Source organism: Thamnophis elegans, chromosome 2, assembly GCF_009769535.1.
Source record: "Thamnophis elegans isolate rThaEle1 chromosome 2, rThaEle1.pri, whole genome shotgun sequence".
In the NCBI taxonomy this organism is placed as follows: domain Eukaryota; kingdom Metazoa; phylum Chordata; class Lepidosauria; order Squamata; family Colubridae; genus Thamnophis; species Thamnophis elegans.
Genome location: NC_045542.1, coordinates 146,211,894 through 146,232,576, shown reverse-complemented (window position 1 = coordinate 146,232,576; position 20,683 = coordinate 146,211,894). Strand labels below are relative to the sequence as shown.

Genomic DNA, 20,683 nt, shown 5'->3' with positions numbered 1-20,683 from the left:
CAAATATTCAGTGGATCTTCTTTTTAAGATCTGCTCCCAGTTAGAATGAAGCAAGGGCGGGTTCCGGCAGGCACTACTGCTGGTTTACTTATGGGAGTGCTGTACACGCTTGATTCTCATTGTTCGTGCATGTGCAGTGAAGTTAAAATTGTTCTGTGCATGGGCAGAACCCGAAAACAAGATGGTGGCGCCTATGGCACCATGAGGGGAACCGATTCAGGGGCCTAGCAGGCCTGGGTCTCTGCCAGTTCCAGCGACCCAGGCCGCCAAATCACTACCAGTTTGGGCGAACCAGTCTAAACCATTAGGAACCCACCACTAGAATGAAGGCCTGGCGGAAGAAATTCTAATAGCTTTCTGGATACCATGTGGTTCTTTAATATATTAAGAGTTCTGTCAAGGGAGAGCCAGGAAGATGACATTTTCAGCAGGTAGAGTTTTGGAGATTTTTGAGTGAAAAAAGAAGAGAAGGGATATTGACTCGTCTGTATTTATATATGTGTTCTTTTGGAAAGCAGTGTGGAGAAATGCACAAGCTCCTTCCCCTTTAAAGATGAGTGTGTGTAGACTGAAGATGGAGGTCTGGTCTTGCTGGGTGCTGCTCAGGTTTCCCGTGACTTGGAATTGCACCTAAATACCTGTTGCTTCTTGATCCAGAAATTGTGACCTGCAGAAGAGCGGCTGCTTCTTCTGATGGGGGTTATTCCCCAGAGAGTTGCTTGCATATCATGAAAAGGCTTCTAAATCAGAATATAGTGCTTCCAAAAAAAAAGAGAAGCCCTTTCCCACATAAATTAGTCATTCAGGATTACAGTCTACAACATGGGTGTCAAATTTGCGGTGTTGCGTTGCCATGATGCATCGTGATGTTTTTCCCCTTGGCATAGCTGGAGTAGGCACGGCCTGCCAGTTTGACACTCCTGGTGTACAAACAAGATCAACATCTCAAGCCACAAATCCTATCCCACCGACCATAATAATGTCCCATTTACAAGTTTAATTTTTCTCCAGAAGTTGTGGATGCTCCAACAATGGAGGTTTCTAAGAAGAGATTGGACAATTATTTATCTGAAATGGTGTTTCAGCGTTTCCTACTCGACAGGGGGCTGGGTTAGAAGACCTCCAGGGTCTCTTCCAACTCCTATTCTGAAAAGACACAGGACTACCATGAAAAACTATCCTGGCTCAGGGGTGGAGACAAATATTGAAAATAAAGTTTAAAAACAATACTTATAGGGCACACAATCCACTCAGGAATTTTTGTTTAGTGTTTTGGATTTGGTAGAACAATTGAGAATAGAGGTGACCATCATTGCAATCATTGAATCAACTGGAGAGCAAATGCCATCCCTGGAGATGCCATTACAGTATGAAAGTGTTGAAAATTACAACTTCTGTGATTTCAATTCCATTTGTTCAGTGATAATGAGGACTGGTGTCTTCCAAGGGGACCGCTTTTCAGAAAAATGAAGAGGCTACAGTTGTCCTGAAATTGTAGCACCACCCATACTTCAAATTCTGCCCCAACCCTACTCTTCCCCTCACCCTCAAGTATTTTTTTTTCAGTCAATTTGGTTGGGAATGTATTTGAAACTCCCAACCTGCCATATGCTTGAGCACAAGATCCCTGCTGGATCAGGCCATGGTTCTAGCTAGACTAATTCCTCCTTCCCACAACAATGGATATGCAGAAGCGTCTGCAAAGCCTGACATGAGGGGAAGACAACACACACACACACATACACACCCAATTTCCTCAGTAACATTGGGATTCAGCAAAATACCATATTTTTGGAGTATAAAACACACCTCCCGTCCCAAAAGAGCGTGGAAATGTTGGTGCGCCTTATACAACAAATACAGCCATTTTTGGTCTCCCGAAACCCCGCCTCCCCATCCCATTTTTGTGAAAACCAGGCCTGAAGCCTGCAGAGTGCTCCTGGGGGCCAGGGAGGACAAAAACTTTTTTTCTTACTTACCTCTTCAAAATCTTGGTGCATCTATAGTCTAAAATATATGGTAAATTAAATCAATTTAAAGCCACCAAGTGCTAGAGACTATCCCACTGAATGGCAGCTGGTCTTGATTTTGCCAGTCTTAAAAATATACAATCCATTGGTTTCCCTGGTAATGGCCACATTAGCTGAATACTACAAAATGTTTTGTTTGGGGGAGGCCAAACATCTGAGTAAGGGCACTTACTTCCCATCCTGTCTAATCTTACAAATCTCTTTCCATATCCCCAACTGTTTTCCTTTTCAACTTCTTGTGCCATAGCCGTCCTCGGACACTGGCGATCATGTTGGCAATCCTATTTTTGTCAACAGCCACATGAAAAAGTGCTGCTGAGTTTTGTCCAAACCAGTCCCTTAGGTTTTGAAGCCAGGATGTTCTTCTTCTGCCAGGGCCTCATTCAATTTTTCCTTGTAAGATTAAGAGAAGTATGCCATATTTTTCTGGGTGTCGCATGACATGTCCAAAATATTCTAACTTTCGCTTTTCAACGGCTTTGATGATTTCCCTTGTCTTTCCCAGGCATCTTATCACCTCCTCATTTGTGATTTTGTCAACCTAGCCTATACATAACAGCCGTCTGTAAATCCACATTTCAAATGCTTCTAGTTTCTTCAAGTGGTTTTTGGTCAGAGACCAACTCTCTACTCTGTAGAGCAGGATAGAAAAGATGTAACATCTGACAAACCTGATTTTCAATCTTAGGCTTATGTCATAACTGCAGAAGACCTTTTTTATTTTGAAAAAGACCTTTTCAACTAAAGTACCGCAAATATTTTAGCTCAGCTGTTGGGCCTGATGCCTTCCATAAATATTGGGACTCCTACACATACATGAATAGGCTAGGCAACATTTCTGGATGAGCATTTTGGAGCTGGCTTCCAAATGAGCTCCATGGGTTATATATACCTATATGTCATAGCCATTCAGAATTGCCACTGAAAACATCCAGCAAGCTTGCTGAAATGATAGAACTAAACCACACAGCACGGCGCATAGTAGAAAAATCAGACTTACAAATGCTACATTTTTTTTACTTGATTACTCCTAACCATCAACCAAGAAAATCAGAGATTAGAAACTTCTTCAACTCTATTAGTCAGTTGGGAAAAGGGGTCCTAAAACAGAAAAAAATGCTTGTTTGCTTTAGACAAAAACAAATGGAGGAATAGGGTGAGAGCAAAATCAAGAGAAGCATATCATGTCAAACAGGTACCTCAAAAGCAATAAAGCAAATGAACTTCTGAAGGAAAACGTGAGAGTAAAGCAAAGGAAATTGGTTGGGGAAGCACAGGCAAATAGGATGAGAAAGAGACGGGGTTACAAAGACCTTTTTACCAATACATCATCCATCTATATTAATCCTGTGATTTGGTGTTTCAAAGAGTTGTTGTGGATGTGCAGAATCACAGCATGTTTGCAATAACTCCAAACTCTCCCGCAAGGCCAGGCTTCCAGTCCTCTGTGGGCATCTCTTCAGGAAGCATGCCGCACAGTGTGAAGGGCGAGATGGATTCTTCCAGTTAGTCACCTGGAACACGAATCTGAGGTAGGATCTGAGGAAAGTACAGCAGCTGGATAAATAACAATTCACCTCCTCAGCAACTGGAAAAGCAACCCTCCCCTCTGTTTTCATCATATAGCCTTTCAGACTTCACTGGTCATCAGGACTCAAGGGTGGTTTTGCTTGAGGCCCTTGCCATCCATCCCCCCATGCCTAGAATTCTCCCTGGTGGACAACTTCACTTTCCATCACCAGTCACCAGTCACCTGGTAGAAGATAGGTATCTTCTCAAGCAAGTTTTCTCAAACCCCAAGCTTCTTCAGGTTTCACTAAAGCCTTTTGCCATCTCTCCTCCCCACTTCTAGGGACATCATGCACACTCCAGTGGCAAATGCTAGGGGTTAACCTGCACAGCCAGGAGGCTCTTCCCTCCCTCCCATTGAGTTTTTGTCCTCTTTTGTTCTATTTCTAGCCTGCTCTTCTCTGGAATAGATTCATATTCTGCTTCTTTTTCCCCTTACCCTCATGACAATCCAACATTTCTGGGTATCATTGTTCCTTTCGTTTTTATACTACAAGGTGCTGTTTGTCAACACCTCCTCGGTAGGCCCCTCATAAATGTCCCTCATAATTCTGAAACAAAAATTACGCAGCTGACTCAGGTCAATGCCTGAAACGGCTTCTAATTTTCTTGAAAAATGCAAGGCTGGCACCTCTGAATTCTGACTTGTTCCATCATCCATAAACTATCCACAAATGTGTTCCTCATTCCCATATCTGGGTTCTTCTGGAACCTATCTATTGTCTACCCTCCATACATTACTCCTTTTGGCCATATCAACCCAAATGAACCCTCTGTTCTCTTGGTTAAGCAGATCCCACTTCCCTGCGTAAGATCGAACCACTGTGAGTGACCAATCTATCAGAAACACCTAGGTTAAAGCACCAAAATCAAGTGTACTTAGTAGACTGGGACTCATTAAACCAACACTCCACATAACGAAAGGAGAGTCAAGTGTTTCTATAGTTAATGCTGAAAAAGAAATCCAAATATTTCTGTGCGGAGGTAATATCTCTCCAAACTAGTTAAGCAGAAACTAAACAGCTAGGATTCTAAAAACCAAGAAAAAATAGGGAGTTGTTTTTTTTTATCAATGTAGCGCGTATGTCCCCCCCCCCTCAACAATGTATCAAGAATGGAATAGTTTGATATTAAGATAGTCTCTAGATATTCAGGTTCTACTGTACCATCTAATTATGGTAGTCACTAAAATACAATTGGCCAGCACAAAGCCTCAGGTGTTTAGGTTCTTTAGTCAATAAAGCTTTTTTTTCCCCCTCCACATTCAAGAGGCTTAAAAATGCTTGTTTTCAGGCCCCCATGCAGATTTCCACACCATTTAGTAAAGTCTCAGTCAGGCATATTAAGGTCTGGAGGTCAGCCTTCAGAATTTGTTAAAGCTTCATCATCCAGAGTTTCCAAAAAAAAAAAAATGGATTGTGAGGGGGGGAGAATTGGTCTATCTGAGGAAAGGCTACCGAACGTAAACATGAACAGTGAATAAAGCTTTTCCCCCCCATACTTGGGGCACATTGATATGTACAGTATCGACTAAATGTGAAATAAAGTCATCCGCGTGGACTCTAAATCAGGATCCTCATCGCCGATGGACATGGCTATTATTGGTCTTCTTGGCAGATCTTCTTTCGTATGCTGGTGACAGCCATACCTCTTCACCAAGACTTTTCTGTGGCCTTCCCATTGTCCTAGACATTTCCTAAAGCGTCCTTCTCTCCCACCACGTCCATAGCATCGGGTCCTGTTGTTAAGAGCTGAACAAGGACTGGAGTCTCCACAACCCCAGAACATCGGCAATGGCCTCCTCTTGCCGGGATTCCCAACCGTTAAATATCGGAGAACCCGTTGCCTTCACATTTCAGTTCAATTAAATGCTCCTTAGGGGACTCCTTAGCATGGCACCGTTGATGCTTGAGCAGGTTGGCTCGGCGGGTGAACCCCTTCCCACAGCTGGAGCAACGGAAGGGCTTGGTCCCAAAGTGGGTCCGCTGGTGGATGAGGACTTCCAGGGTGGTGCTGAAGCTGCGCCCACATTCACTGCACTTGTAGGGCCTCTTGCCTAGGTGACAGCGCTGATGCTTGAAGAGCTGGGAAGTCTGGCTAAAGTGCTCGGGGCAATCGGGGCACTTGTAGGGTTTCTCCCCCGTGTGGATGCGCTGATGCCTTTCCAAGTGGGAGCTCCAGGCAAAGCTTTTGGAGCAATACTGGCACTTGTGGTTCTTCTCCATGGCGTGACCCCGCTGATGAGCTAGGAAAGCAGAGCTGTCCCCGAAGCATTTGTCGCAGTCCCCACACTTGTAGGGCCGGGTGTGAGAGTGAGTCTTGTTGTGGTGAAGGAGGTGTACCTTCTGGGCAAACTTCTCCCCGCAGATGGGGCAAGGGAACGGGCGCTCCCCAGTATGCACCCGACGGTGGCGCTCAAGATGGGAGGCCCACACGAAGCCTTTCCCACACTCTTCACAGAGATGGGTGCGCTCGCGGTGGTGTCCCCGCTGGTGCCGCATCAGGGTCTGCCGACTCCGGTAGACCTTGCCACAGTCCTCGCAGCCCAGATGGGTCTTCTTGTGTTCCTCCAGCTCAGAGATCTGAGCGAAGCTTCTCCAGCAGGCAGGGCAGTTGTAAGGGCGCTCGCCCATGTGGTTACGCCGGTGCTTGGCCAAATGGGCACTCTGGCTGTACGACTCTCCACATTCAGGGCACTTGAAAGGCCTCTCTCCGGTATGGACCCGCCGGTGCCTCTCCAGGTGGGAAGCCCAGATGAAGCATTTCCCACAGTCCAAGCACTTATGGGGCTTCTCTGCCGTATGGCCTTTCTGATGGTTCTCCAGGGCCGAGCTCTGGGCAAAGCGTTTCCCGCACTCAGGACACTTGAAGGGCTTTTCGATCAGCTGGGCACAGCTGTGCTGCAAGAGGTGGAAGTTCTGGCTGTAGGCTTCCCCGCAGTTGAGGCATTTGAAGGGCTTCTCTCCCGTGTGCATCCGGCGATGGCGCTCGAGGTGGGAGCTCCAGATGAAGCATTTCCCGCAGTCGCTACACTGGAACGGCTTCTCCCGAGCGGCGTTGGCTTCACTCCTCTGGCGCCCTCTGCCGGCGGAATGAAGGGTCCTCGTACAATCTGAGCAGCGTCTCTCAAGGCTTTTTTTCAAGGCATGTCCACGCTGGGTGGCTTTGTCCTTCTTCACCACTGGGATGATCTTTGGCTGCTTGGGAGTTTCCCGTCTCGTCAAGGGCTTGACCTTTCTGGGCGCACTTTGAGAGGTCCCTGGCCGCAATTCTTCCATGCCTTCATCTTCGTCGTCGTCCTCCTCCTCCTCCTCATCATCGTCGTGGTTATTGTTGTTTAGCAGTTGATTAGCTGCTAAGACAAAGGCAAAAAAATTAAACTCCTGACCAACATCACACCCACCCCTTGTTATTCCAACTCTTTTAATTTGGTGTTTCATCACTGAAACATCCAAATTCCTGGAAAATATCATAAGCATCGCTTCATTTTTTAAAAGCATCTTATTTCTTCTAATGTTTCTTTATAAGCATCTTGTGAAAGGAATGCATATACCTAAAAATTAACAAGTCATAATATTTAAAATAAGGCTATAGAAGACTTTTACTTCTCCACCCACACAACAACCATTAGAAATTTGCAATAGCAAAATAATTTTATTTTCACTTTTGCTTATTATGTTCTGATTTAATAGTGCTTTTGATGCAGGTGAAGAAGGAGAGTGCAAATGTTGGCATGAAACTCAACATTAAGGAAACTAAGATCATGGCATCCGGCCCTCTCAATTCCTGGCAAATAGATGGGGAAGAATTGGAGGTAGTGACAGATTTTATTTTCCTGGGCTCCAAGATCTCCGCAGATGGGGACTATAGACAAGAAATTAAAAGACGCTTGCTCCTGGGGCGGAAAGCTATGGCAAAACTAGACAGCATACTAAAAAGCAGAGACATCACCTTGCCAACAAAAGTGTATGTAGTCAGGGCTATGGTTTTCTCAGTTGCAATGTATGGCTGTGAAAGTTGGACCATAAGGAAGGCTGAGCGCCAAAGAATGGAGGCCTTTGAACTATGGTGCTGGAGAAGACTCCTGCGAGTCCCTTGGACTGCAAGGCGATCAAAGCGGTCAGTCCTAGAGGAGATCAACCCTGACTGCTCTTTAGAAGGCCAGATCCTATAGATGAAACTTAAAATACTTTGGCCAGCTAATGAGAAGGAAGGAATCACAGGAGAAGAGCTTAATGCTGGGAAAGATGGAGGGCAAAAGAAGAAGGAAACGACAGAGAATGAGGTGGCTGGATGGAGTCACTGAAACAATAGGCGTGAGCTTAAATGAACTCCAGAGGATGGTAGAGGACAGGAAGGCCTGGAGGAACATTGTCCATGGGGTTGTGATGGGTCGGACATGACTTTGCAATTAAAAACAACAATAGTGCTTTATGAGCAGCAATAGAAAAGGAAAAAGGGCTATATAAATATTTTAAATAAAGAAACTAAATAAATTTGGCAAACGTATTCACAGTCTTCCTCAACCTAATGCTCTTCACACGTGTCAGACCACAATTTCTATCATATACAGTACTTAGCAGTTCTCCCAAACTAGCAAATGTATTACTGCTGTTATAGCCTAAAGCACTAGAGGGCGCTAAAATAGAGGCGATTACCATAAGAATGAAGCACCATTCCAATGTTATGTTGGGCCAACTAGCCTAATCCCTAAATACAATAGCTACCAATTAGAGATTACAATTACAATTATATTCTGCCTCTCACATTTATACTCTCAGCCATCCTTTTATCCTTTATTTAAGGAGAAAACAATTTTCACTTGCATAGGGAATGTTTTTCTTGGACCCTCTGAGTAAAAGTAAAATTTCCACCATCTCCAATCCATTCCCACCAAGTAGCAGATACACCAAACAGACTAAGAACCACAGTCCAAGTTCTTTGGATACTCTGAGTCTAAAAGCTAAAGGAATTTAAAAGGCTTGGAACCAAGTGACTGATATGAGGTTTGCAAACAGGAAAAAGAATTGGGAAAAATGGACTGAGAAGGAAGTAGGGTTAGGCAAACTCCAAGGATGAATGCTTAACATCAAAGGTGAGCAAATATGGCCCTCTTACAACCTGTAGACTTCATGCTGGCTGGCTCGGGAATTCTGGGAGTTGAAGTCCACAGGTTGTAAAGAGGCCATAGTTTCCTCCTCCTCCACCACCACCCTTGCTTAAGATGGAGGGCAAAGGGAGTGGGAAGGCAACCCAAAAGGGTGATTTAGGATGTCAGCAGAAAAAGAAAGGAGGCTCCTGGAGAAAGAAAAGTAAAAGATACAAGGAAGGAAGGTGGAAGGGGCAGGGCACAGGGAAGGTAATTTCAGTCTAGGACATCCATTTTGGGACATAAGCCTAGCTAACAAGGCAGAATTGGAGTAGGAAGCAGTTAATAGGATGCAGAAAGTTACAGTCCAAGCAGAAAAATCATGAAATAGCCTTTCCAAGGAAAAGGAAGCTTTCCCACCCGTCCTACTTCTCATCTTTTTTTCATTGACCAGGTATACTAACCAGGATCAGTAAGCAGCTGGAAGAGGTCTTCCTGGGCTCTCCTGCTGTCTGTCATCAGATGAGGTTCTATTCTCCTCTCTCCTCCAGAAAGACAGCCAGAGAAAGACTGAAGGGCCTTTAGGCCTGGGAATGGCTATTTGTCTAATGGGTGGAGCCCACCAATTTTTTTTAAAAGACAACCCTCCCACAGAGGATATGGGAGGAGTCAAAATTCAGAGGGGGGATGCAAGAGCTTTTGAGTAACCTGTCCCACCTGGATAAATTTTCCAAAACTTGTATGGCTTTTTTCAAAGGTCACCTGAGAGGATCCTACTAAAAAAGTTTTTTTTAATGTCTGTGTGGGGGGGATTAAGATCTTTGCACATCTAAAGCAGAATTCTATACTGGCTCAGGAATTCTGGGAATTGCAATCCACAGGACTTGAAGTAGCCATATTTGGTCTAAAGGAAAGCAAGTTAGTATGTGAGTTGAGGGGCCATAAGGCTAGCCTGTGTCTGCCTATGAGTGTGACAATGCCATCATAAGAGAAGCTCATTGACTCCAATGCAACAAGCTCCAGCCAAGGCTTTCCCATAAAGGGTTAAATGACTCATCTTTTTTCTCTAGCTTTTAACACCCAAGGAATAGCTCTACTTCTCTGGGCAAAGCTAAGTAAAGAATGCTTAGGAGGTTAGTGGATAAGTACTCAAAAGAAATTTCCTGAGTGATTAAAAAAAAATTCAGTGACTTGCATATCTAATTGGGACAAAAGTTACTATTAAAGTCTGCATGAAAGCCAGAACCCTACAAAAATTAAAATCCACTCAACTTCCAGCCAGCTTTTAAGTGGAAAGTCTGGTTAACTCACAACTAACCAATCAGATCTCTGCCTAGTGTGTTGTCAGTCTCCAGGTCCTGGTTCAATATTAATTGAGTAAATCATGTTTTTTCCCCCACCATGAATGTATCTACCATAAATCACAGTCACCAAGTGGGGTCTGAAAAGTCCTAGGGAAGATGTTCCAAAGGAGTGGCCATGACATAACATGTTCTTTCTTTCTTTCTTTCTTTTCTTTCTTTCTTTTTCTTTCTTTTCTTTCTTATTCTTTCTTTTCTTTCTTTCTTTTTCTTTCTTTCTTTCTTTTTTTTTTTTTTCTTTCTTTTTCTTTTTTTTTTTTTTTTTTTTTTTTTTTTTTTTTTTTTTTTTTATTTTTTTTTTTTTCCTTTTTTTTTTTTTTTTTTGTCTCTGTTTCTTTCTTATTCTTTCTCTTTATCTTTTTTTTTATTTTCTTTCTTCTCTTCTTTCTTTCTCGTTCTTTATTTGTCTGTTTGGCCTTTTTTCTTATTTCCTTTCTTTCTTCTCTCTTCTCTCCCCCCCCCCTCTCTCATTTTAGATAGTGGTTTTCTGTTGCTTGATCTGAAAGCAAGTTCTTAAAACCTGCAAGCCAGCTTCATACTCATTTCCCAACCTATCATTAGCCATGTTGGCTGGGCTAATGAAATTATATTATACAGACCTATGGCCCGCGTGCCGGAAGTGGCACATAGAGCCATCTCTCCGGGTGTGCCAGCCATCGCCTGTTGCTCTTTCGTGTTCCGGCGTGCACAGTGCACTGGGAAGCTTGTCTTTGTGCGCAGGCACGAGCGCCAGAAACCGGAAGAGCAGCCAGGAAGCTGAGCTTCTGGTCTCCAGCTGGTCTTTGTGCGTGCATGCATGCCAGAAACTGGAAGACCAGGTTACTGGCATGCATGTAAACACTGGAAACTGGAAGCTCAGTTCATATGCGCGCCAGGGAACTGCTCTTCCAGTTTCCGGCGCTTCCGTGTGTGCGTGCCAGGGAGCTGCTCTTCCTGTTTCCAGTGCACCCGCATGCACCCCCGTTTCGGCACTAAGTGCCAAAAAGGTTCGCCAACACTGATATAGGCTATCTGGACGGTACCACGTTGAGAAAAAAATAGTCTCTTGGCCATCTAGGATAAATTAATTTGGCCTAGCTTTCGATTCCCTCACATTAGTGTTCACATTTTTTCCCTTTCTAAAAGGAAAATCTGTCCTATTTTGTAAGCTATGCCAACAAAGTGCTAAATAAATTTACATTCGAGAGAGTTTAAGTTAAAAAAAATTTTTTTTCATTTCTAACATATATGCAGTTTCTTAGCCCTCTTGAATAGCAATAGCAGTTAGACTTATATACCACTTCATAGGGCTTTCAGCCCTCTCTAAGCGGTTTACAGAGTCAGCATATTGCCCCCAACAATCCGGGTCCTCATTTCACCCACCTCGGAAGGATGGAAGGCTGAGTCAACCTTGAGCCGGTGAAATTAGAACCGCTGAACTGCAGATAACAGTCAGCTGAAGTGGCCTGCACCCTAACCACTGCACCACCTCGACTCGTATGCTTGCTTGAGTAGAAAAGTGGAATATAAATCAAACAAATACAGAAACCATTGAAATGGGATTTCAGATCCATCTTTGTTTTGGCTAAACATCAATTGCAGTTGTTGTTTGTTTTGTTTGGAAGTTACTTCCAAGTAAAAAACGTGGAATCTGAACTGTAAAGACAGGAGGAAGCTTCACTTGATTACTTGGATGGGTTGTTCAAATCTATATGAACTAGAACATCCAATTTACATTTATGTAGATCTTGCAAGAAATTTTTGTGCAGCCTGAAATTGCAATCCAATATTCTAGTATTTGCAGATGTGAGTCTTGTATAGAACAGGATTGGAAGTTTCCAAGGCTATAATGGGGGAGATTGTGTGATTGGAATCCAGAAAACGGTCTTGATCTCTGTAAAATGAGATGTTAGATGGAGTCAAATGAAGGGAACCAAGATCCATTTGACTTTTGGAACAACTCATCTCAACTCTGGAATAACCAGGCAAGGGATGGGCTAACTCCAAACTTAATTAAGTTCCTCAACCTCCTTCCTTTCTACTCAAAAACCTGACCACTGTAGCTACATTAGCTAGAATTTTGCATTTGGAACGACACAGTCACACATGGACAACATTGCCTATTCAAGGAGAACACTTTTTATTTTACTAACTGCAGATTATGCAGAAGAGATAGTAGTATGAGGCAGGACCAGAACCTGCTAGTAAGATTCAGGGAAGTGACTGAACTGTGCAGGTTCATTAAGCAGATTCTTTAGAAAAGTTAATAGTAGTACGTTCTGAATCAATGAAGTGGACAAAATCATCTTTTCTGTTCTGTCTTTGCCACCTTCTTATTGAAATGAGCAAAGAGCAGCCAGTATGCAGTTCCATATATTGACACACACTCCCAGCAGTGGTGTCTTAATGGTTATTAACCATTAAGCAGATTAGGCAGGTGCTTAGGGCACCAGGTCCAAAGGGGGCACCACAAAGCTGAGAAAGAAAAATACTGATGAAGATTTGTACAGTATGTACAAAGGAGGGGGGCATCGGATTTGTCAGTGCTTAGGGCATCAGTGAGGCTTAATCTGCCACTGATTCTACTGTTTCCAGCACCACAACCCCACACAAATTGCTTGTTATTGCCAATTTCATTTGGCACACAGAGGCATCAGATATCTCCTCCAACAAGGCATCCAAGAATGCTGGGATTCATAGGCATCTGATACAAATTACAGGGATAAAACAGAACTTGTGACATCAAGATGCAAACTGTAAGCTTTCCTACTTGCATCCTGACATAATGACCGAAGTCCGTGGCATGTATCACATCATTCCTCAGCCAGCACGATCACATCTGAAGACCAACAAAGTGGGGAAGATGATCCAAGTAGAGGGTGGTAGAAGGATTATTTGATGTAAAGAGCTAACAAGCTCCATTCTGAGTCATGAAAGGTACAAATTCTTTACTCTTCCTACACCATCCGCAAGTAAATCAAACCAATAGTGCAGAGGCAATGTACACATTCTGGACTTGGATTTCTAGCTCAACAAGTCTGAGAACTGCTTGGAATAAAGCTTGTTCGGCACGCCTCTCCTAAGATGGAATGATGTACACAATGCTTTATGCATCCCCCCAAAAAGTGCCCTGGATTCTGAACAAAGCCTCAAACAAAACTAAAAAAAAAAAAAAATGTGTCTGAAAATCCAAAACTGATGACTGTTCAATTAAACTGGGCGTAAGCAACCTGTGGCTCCCTCACCCCTCTGCTGCAGCTCCCTGTCAGGTGGTCCCACCACATTTCCCACAGAAAACACCAGGAGCCACAAAACCTGGTTAGGCATGACTGTGTGTGTGTGTGTGTGTGTGTGAGAGAGAGAGAGAGAGAGAGAGAGAGGGGGAGAGAGAGAGAGGGGGGGGGGAGACAGAGACAGACAGAGACAGAGAGATGTGACTGGGTGGGAGTGAGTGATGTTGACTTGGCCGCGCCCACCCAGGTTTTGTGGCTCCCCGTGTTTTCTTTTCTAGGGGAAATGGGTCCAAATGGCTCTTTGAGTGTTTATGGTGGCAGACCCCTGAATTAAACCTTAGCTGGGCTCATGCGTAAGAAGTCTGATACTTATTCTTTTTGGAAATCATGTGCATTTGTTTCCTTTCAACCAGATTCTTTACTCTTCAGGGATCTGGGAACCTACATGTTCCAACCAATTATTATACCTAAGATCACAAATGGTGATCCAGGACATAAACTGTTTACCTTTCCCCCTCTTCAGAAGCCCATTAAGTGGCTAGAGCACAACCCCCATCACTCAAATCATTCCTATTTAGAACACTGAGCTGAATTTAAAAAAATCAGTGCGCTTCTTAAATGTGTGTAAGCAAGACACATTCTGGTAGAGAGAAGATCCCTGAGGATGGACTCCAGCATGAGTCCAAAAGCTTGGAAGACTAAACTTGTGATCCCAGTGACCGACCCAGACTGATTGTGCAACATTATCCTGGGAAATGTATATTTGCCTTCATACCTAAGAAAGCTTAAGAAGAACTTAAATACATATCCATGGGATCAACCACCACTTTTCCAACTGCAAAAGAGGTGGAGATGATCTCTTACATCAGCCATCTCCAGCCTTTCCAGCTCAGGGGATTGGGGGGAGGGGAGTTGTGGAGGGGATGGTTTCATTCACGCACACGCACCACTTTCAGCTTCATGCGCACGCACTTACCCAGGGGTAAAATGCTACTGATTTGGACTGGTTCGCTCGAACCAGTAGTAAAAAATGCTACCAGTTCAGGTGAACCAGTAGTTCTGACGATCAGCTGTGGCGACAATCAGCTGGGCCGCGCGATTTATATTCTCTAGAAATCGCGCTGCCTAGCTGATTGTCGCACAGCTGATCATCCGCACAGCTGATTGTTGGAACTACGGTTCGCCTGAACGGGTAGCATTTTTTTACTACTGGTTCGGGTGCATCAGTAATTCCGACGATAAGCTGTGCGACAATCAGCTGTGCAGCGCGATTTATAGTCACTAGAAAGCAGGAAATCCTGCTTTCTAGTGAATCTAAATCGCGTGGCACAGCTGTTCCCACCCCCCCCCCCGCTGTTCTACTTACCTTTGCAGACTCAGAAAAGGCTTCTTTATCTTCTTTTTTCAATGATGCGCGGTAGCGTGCGTTTGGCGCGCATGCATGCAAAGCAAACAGGTAGCAAAGCGAACCGGTAGCAGACTTCAGAGCATTTCACCCCTGCACTCACCCACCACTTCCGTATTCTGGTTCCAAATGGGCTGGCTGAACCCCTGTTTCACATCACTCTCTCAATGCAAAAGCAGTATAGTAAGTCACTCTTCCTTCTGCAGAATCCTGAAGCAACATTCAGCCTGAGGCATTCTTATACACACAGGAGTCTTGGAGGAGTAGCCAGGAACAATTTGTATGTTAGAAGCTTTGTCACTCTTCAACACAAGTGTCAGGGCCTCTTCCAAAACCCAAATGTTTTCTACCTATCCCTTTTATCCTTGTAACATCCTTATGAGACTAAGCTGAGAAATATGCAATAATGCCCAGCTCACTTTATATTGAGTAGAGATCTGGAGGTCGTGGGGGAGAGGTAAGTGAGATGGTTTATTTAAATATTTCCTTAGGGGAATCCATACCCCTTTGTCTTAAGAACAGAGAGAAGAAGACTCAGCTCTTTCCTCGCATGTCCTACCAGTTAAATGCTACTGATGGCAGATGACAAAGGACTGTCTTTATTAGACCTAAGAAATCAAATACAAATACGAGCAAACAAGAACAGTGACTCCAAAACAGAAGAAAAAGGAAGGTGTATTCTTACCAAGAGACATCAGTGTCTCATAGCTTTCTTGCATAACATCTCGATACAGAGCCTTCTGACGCTGGTCTAGATACACCCATGGCTCCATGATACCAGCAGTGTTCCCAGAGGCTTACCAGCACCTGTCAAAAGCAAATTAAATGCCATGGATTTTGCTGAAGTAGACTTCCCTTCCTTGGAGCCCTCCCATCGTATTTTGCAGCCCCAGCTGCATTTTTTTTCCACATATTTGATCTGGTCTCTGGTACTTGTAGCAATCATTGCATCCTATTGGATCAATGTTAACAAAATATTCCATAAGCATAAAGCATATTTTATCTGATCCCAGCTTGTTTGATTTAAAAAAAAATCAAAATGGAAACAATAATGTACTGCAGTAGCCACGTAAAATCAGCAACAGCTGCCCTACCACAGAGGGGTTTGGGGGCAGGACAGAAGGAGTAATTGCCTCTCCATGCCAATAAAACTCATAACCATAAATACACAGAGAGAGCTTCCTCTTACAACCAGAAGTAGAGTTTCCCATACAAGGCCCCAGGACAAAAGCCCATTTGAAGGGCTTTTCATGCACCAGACTCTTGCAGGCATCTGGGGACCAGGCCTTGGTTGCTCTTGGTTTCCATGGCTTCCAGTTTCAATTCAGAAAAGGCTTCACAGGCCTTTAAGGACTTTTACATTATAGGCTTACATTGATTTCATAACTGTGTTTTCCTCTCTCAAAAAGAGACCCTGGATGTTATCCTTCCAAGGACATTGGGGGAAGAGGAGAAGGGAAGACTTCCAAGAATCCCCAGGATCTGCCAGACTTTTTCCCAAAAAAAAGAAAGCTTCCTCAATCCTCTCCATTTCCCCAAACAGTTTAGTGTAGCACTAAACTACAAAGCAAGAGATCCTGAGTTCTAGTGGTATCTTAGGCACAAAGACAGCTGGGTGACCTTGGGCCAGTCCCTCCCTGTTAGCCCTGGGAGGAAGGCAGGAAGGGGAGCAAACTATTTCTTAAAAAAAAATAATGCTGTTATTTTCTGATTCTGTACGGGTCTCCTGCTTGAGCAGGGGGTTGGACTAGAAGACCTCCAAGGTCCCTTCCGACTCTGCTATTCTGCAATTCTGTAAAATCGGCAGGGAACTGAAGCAAACTCATTCCACTGGGACTACAGCTAGTGATACCTGCAGGTTTTTTTTAAAAAAAAAAAAAAACATTCACCACAGCTTTCCTTTTCCAACTTGGTTCATTTCATCTCTCGCTCATCAGAGGCAGATTTAAAAAAAATCCTTTATTTTTTTCTTAAAATCTACCTAACTGTCCAGAAGCAGCTGAATCCTCACCTCCCTTCAGGAAGCAAAAGTGCTCCGCTAACAATATATGTGAACTGATGGCTATTTTGAACTACCCTTCTGTCCCTGCAGATTCCTGCAGCCCCCTGCAGCAAAGAGGCTGGCTTTGTGAGTCTTTTTAGCAAATAGCCTTTCTGACTGCAGTCAGCAGGTTCCTAAGCAATGCCGTGCTCCGAACTTAAATTCTCTCATATCAAAGTTCACTCCCACCACCGCAGCAAGTCTTGATCCAAGTGCTAAATAATGGGTAAACTTAGCTTTCTGGATCTGACATGCTTTGAATCGGGTTGGAAAGAGATAAAAATCTACACCGGCATTCTGACTTCGAAATTGTATGTCTGGGCTTTTATAATCCTCTTGGTACTGAACAGGTCTGCCTTTGTATCATAAGCTACTGTGAGAAAACCTGTAGTTTTGCAAAGGGGCTAAAAATACATTTAAAAAGAAATTCATTCAGCCCTGGAAGGAAATTTTAAGCCATTCTGTAAGATCTTAATGCAGATCTATTCAGGGATTAGTCCTATTGAATCCAGCTATACTTAACCTCCAGATAAGTGCACACAGAAATACAATCTCTTTGCAAGGCTTCTTTTATTATTTAAACACAAAAGGTGTTTTATTTAAATGACCACGCCTTACTATAGTCATTTGTCCCAATCGTATAGCCTTTCAACATAAACTCAGCTTCTTCAACATTGCAGAGTGATGCTGTCATTTTTATCTCAGATCTTTGCTAGTGTAACTGTACCATTTTATCAACAAATCAAATGTACACAAGAGTATCGATAATCATTTCAGGCCAGTTTATTGATTTGTTCAGCCACCCAGGAGATTTAGGTGGCAAGATGCAATATCTCAGGATACAAGAGATGGGCATCCCCAGAAGTGGCAGGAAGATAACAAGGAAGGAAACAAATGCAATGCCTTTGCACTTATGTATATTCAGGATGCTATTACTATAGTTCAAAAAACAGGCCCATGCTGTGTGTTTTTCCCCAATCACATTAAATAACAATATAATAAAATAACCTCTGCTCCTGAATATACATTGAAATATGCCACCTGCTCCTTAAAGAAGAGGCCACTTAGAATACAGACACCCCGAAAATTAATTAGTGGGGTATGCCACTGCAACATATATATATGACCCCATCCAGGAGCAGCAAATTGGCCCCCAAATCTGATCAGCCTATGCCTAAAAGGTCTTGTATTAGGTAGGGGGAGGGGGCGGCAATCCAATGCAGAGATTGACTCTTTGGTTTAAAAAGGGCAGAAAAAGAAATATCCCCCTCTAAGTGCAGCTCTTTCTCCGTTACCCTCCTCAAGGGCCCCCCGTCTCTCTCTCTCTCTCTCTTTTTTTTTTATATATATATATATTTTATTATGTTTTCATTCTATACAATCACATATTTACTGTGCTTGATCAGGGCATATAACATTGAGTAATAAACACGGCCCTCACTTATATAGAAAATGCCCTCTACAATGCAAACCCAATATACCACCTTGGCCCACCATACACCCTCTTTCAACCCCCTCCAACTTTCATTCTTCCTTCTCACACACCCCTCTACGCCTACTTCCCCTCCCCTTCTTTCTAACCCTAACCCTGTCACTCCCTCTAATCCATTCCCTCCCTCCCTTCTCCTCCTCCTCTCTCTCACCCTCTCCACCCTCCTTCTTCTTTCACTCGACTCTTTCCTTCGGTATATTTCTATTATCTTCCAGTATATTCGGTTTGTTCTATTTTCGCACTAACATTGAAAAGCCACAGTATACAAATGCAATCATGGAATTTCTCTCTCTCTCACACACACGCACGCGCACACACACACACACACACACACACACACACACACACACGGACGCATCCCAAGAACGTCCCACCGATGCTCAATTGGGGCTCTCTTCTTTCCAAATCCCCACCACCGCATTGGTTTTATTTCGATCAATGACTCCCCATCTACCTACCCATTACACACACACACACACACACACGCACGCACACACACACACACACACACACACCACCCGAGGAAAGGGACATTGGGACCAATCCCTGCAAAAAAAAAAAAAAAAATCATCCAGGCCTGGATGCCGACGGCCCCACCCCCTCCGCCAGGATTTGCCTTGAACATCACCTGCAATCAGCCTGCGGTGCAGCTCCAGCAAGTTTGCAGGTGGGGCGGGGAGGGGGGAGTCCCTCTATTGCGGGGGGTGGGGGGAGGATCGGCGGCGGACACAGCGGCAACCCTTTAAGATGAATCCGGATGTGCGGCGGCGACTGAGCCGCCAAACTCCGCCTCTGTAAGTGGGGCTGCCGAGCGGCGGCCACGGCCGAGAAAGGAACAGCTTCCCCTTCTAAACAGGAAGAGGAGCCCTCTGGCGGGCACAGCCCACATCGGGGACCCTCGAAAGATGGGTCCCCATCGGGGGTCTCTGGAAGGGTTTGAAGCCCGGACCGGGATTGTTTGGGTGGGATTAGGTATACGGCCATCCAGGTACCTTGAACCCTTAAAGTCCGTAGGCGCGCAACTCCATCCTCATCTGATCTTTCATGTGACACTTTCCAGCCTTAAAATGTGGCGGCTTTATTTAATTTGTTTATTTATTTCGTCAAAATGTGTTAGACGACATATATATCAGTGCTGAAATTCAATTTTTACTACCGGTTCTGAGGGCGTGGCAGGGGAAGGATACTGCAAAATCCCCATTCCCATCCCACTCTGGGGCCAGTTTTCCGGTTCTCAGAACTACTCAAAAATCCGGAACCTGTCAGAACCTGCTGGATTTCACCCCTGATATATATGTATAAACATGGTTTGGGATATATGGAATGGATACAAATAAAAAGAAACATTAGGACAGGGACTGTAGGCACGTTAGTGTGCTTATGCCTGCCCCTTACAGACCTCTTAGAAATGGGGCGAGGTCCACGGTAGACATACTAACTCTAAGGTTAAAGTTATGGGGGTTTGGGGAAGAAACCACAGAATCAGGTAGAGCATTCCAGGTATTGACCACTCTGTTGCAGAAGTCATATTTTCTTTGGGGTCCAGCGGGCTCTGCCTGTACAGCTTTTGTGAATCAGCATCCTTTCTTGGCAGTAAATGAAACTGATGTCAGCAGAATTGCTATTTAGGCATGCCGTACAGGCTGGGTCACAATTCTTACTACAATGGACTTTCAGTGTCTCCATTGTGTTAGACTACGCTGCTGGCTGGGACTGCAGAGCCACCTCCGTGTACACAGATGAACTGCACAACAGTGTGTCTTCTTTGAACCCGAAGGACTGTCAAGTATACATAAATAAGATCACCAGGTACATTTTATCCCATGTATGCGGTTTCCCAAACACATGAAAACTCAGGGGGGCACACAGTGGTGTCAGGCCTTATACCCCATGGACACCATGCCCACACAAAGGATAAGGTATACAGAGGTGCCCCTTGGGATATACTTGAGTGCAAGAACCAGAGGGTCTCCACAAGTAGGAGGTTAAAACCCCAAGATGATGACCACAATGATGCTTTCAAGGCCCTGTCCCTTTTTAAAATGCATTGCCATCTTATTTTTTTTTTGATACAGGGACACCTTTTGAAAGATCTCTGAAGAATGAGGATCCTTATACAGGTAGTTTTCACTGGTTGCTTAATGACTGTTTCAAATTATGGAAAACCTGGAAAAGGGGACTTAGAGCCAAGATTTGATTTTGTGAGAGTCAGGGCCCCTCTGTAGTCACATGACCATGCTTTGGGTGCATTTATGATAGTATTTAACAATGGTTTTACATGTTCAAGGTTCAAGGTTCAAGGTTCATTTTATTTATATGCCACCCTATTCCCAGCGGGACTCAGGGCGGCGCACAAACCCAAAGGAGGGGAAGGAAACACAAGAACTACAGCAAAAAGTACAGGGAATTTAAAAACGACCAACAGCCACACGATTCGAGAGTGGAAGGGAACGGAACTCATCGACCCCAGGCCTGCCGACAGAG

General features: G+C 44.2%; 1 protein-coding gene across 2 annotated transcripts; it reads right to left on the bottom strand.

Annotated features, from left to right (window-relative positions):
* Positions 1-3,031: 3,031 nt before the first annotated feature.
* On the bottom strand, positions 3,032-18,984 carry LOC116502976 (zinc finger protein CKR1-like). Of its 2 annotated transcripts, none has more exons than XM_032209051.1 (3): positions 18,828-18,984; positions 15,352-15,473; positions 3,032-6,954 (listed from the first exon to the last, which is right to left on the bottom strand). In XM_032209051.1, exons 2-3 carry the CDS (start codon positions 15,437-15,439, stop codon positions 5,423-5,425), a joined length of 1,620 nt encoding a protein of 539 aa, XP_032064942.1. In that variant the 5' UTR covers positions 15,440-15,473; positions 18,828-18,984; the 3' UTR covers positions 3,032-5,422. The 2 variants fall into 2 exon arrangements, with proteins under 2 accessions (XP_032064942.1, XP_032064943.1); XM_032209052.1 differs by having other exon boundaries at positions 3,032-6,951.
* Between the last annotated feature and the right edge of the window lie 1,699 nt (positions 18,985-20,683).

What these genes read in the sequence shown, in the direction of transcription:
- LOC116502976 (XM_032209051.1), bottom strand. Translation starts at nt 15,439, where the DNA reads ATGGAGCCATGGGTGTATCTAGACCAGCGTCAGAAGGCTCTGTATCGA. An exon ending in TGAGACACTGATGTCTCTTG is followed by an intron (nt 6,955 to 15,351) that starts GTAAGAATACAC and finishes CCTTTGTCTTAG; the next exon opens with CAGCTAATCAACTGCTAAAC.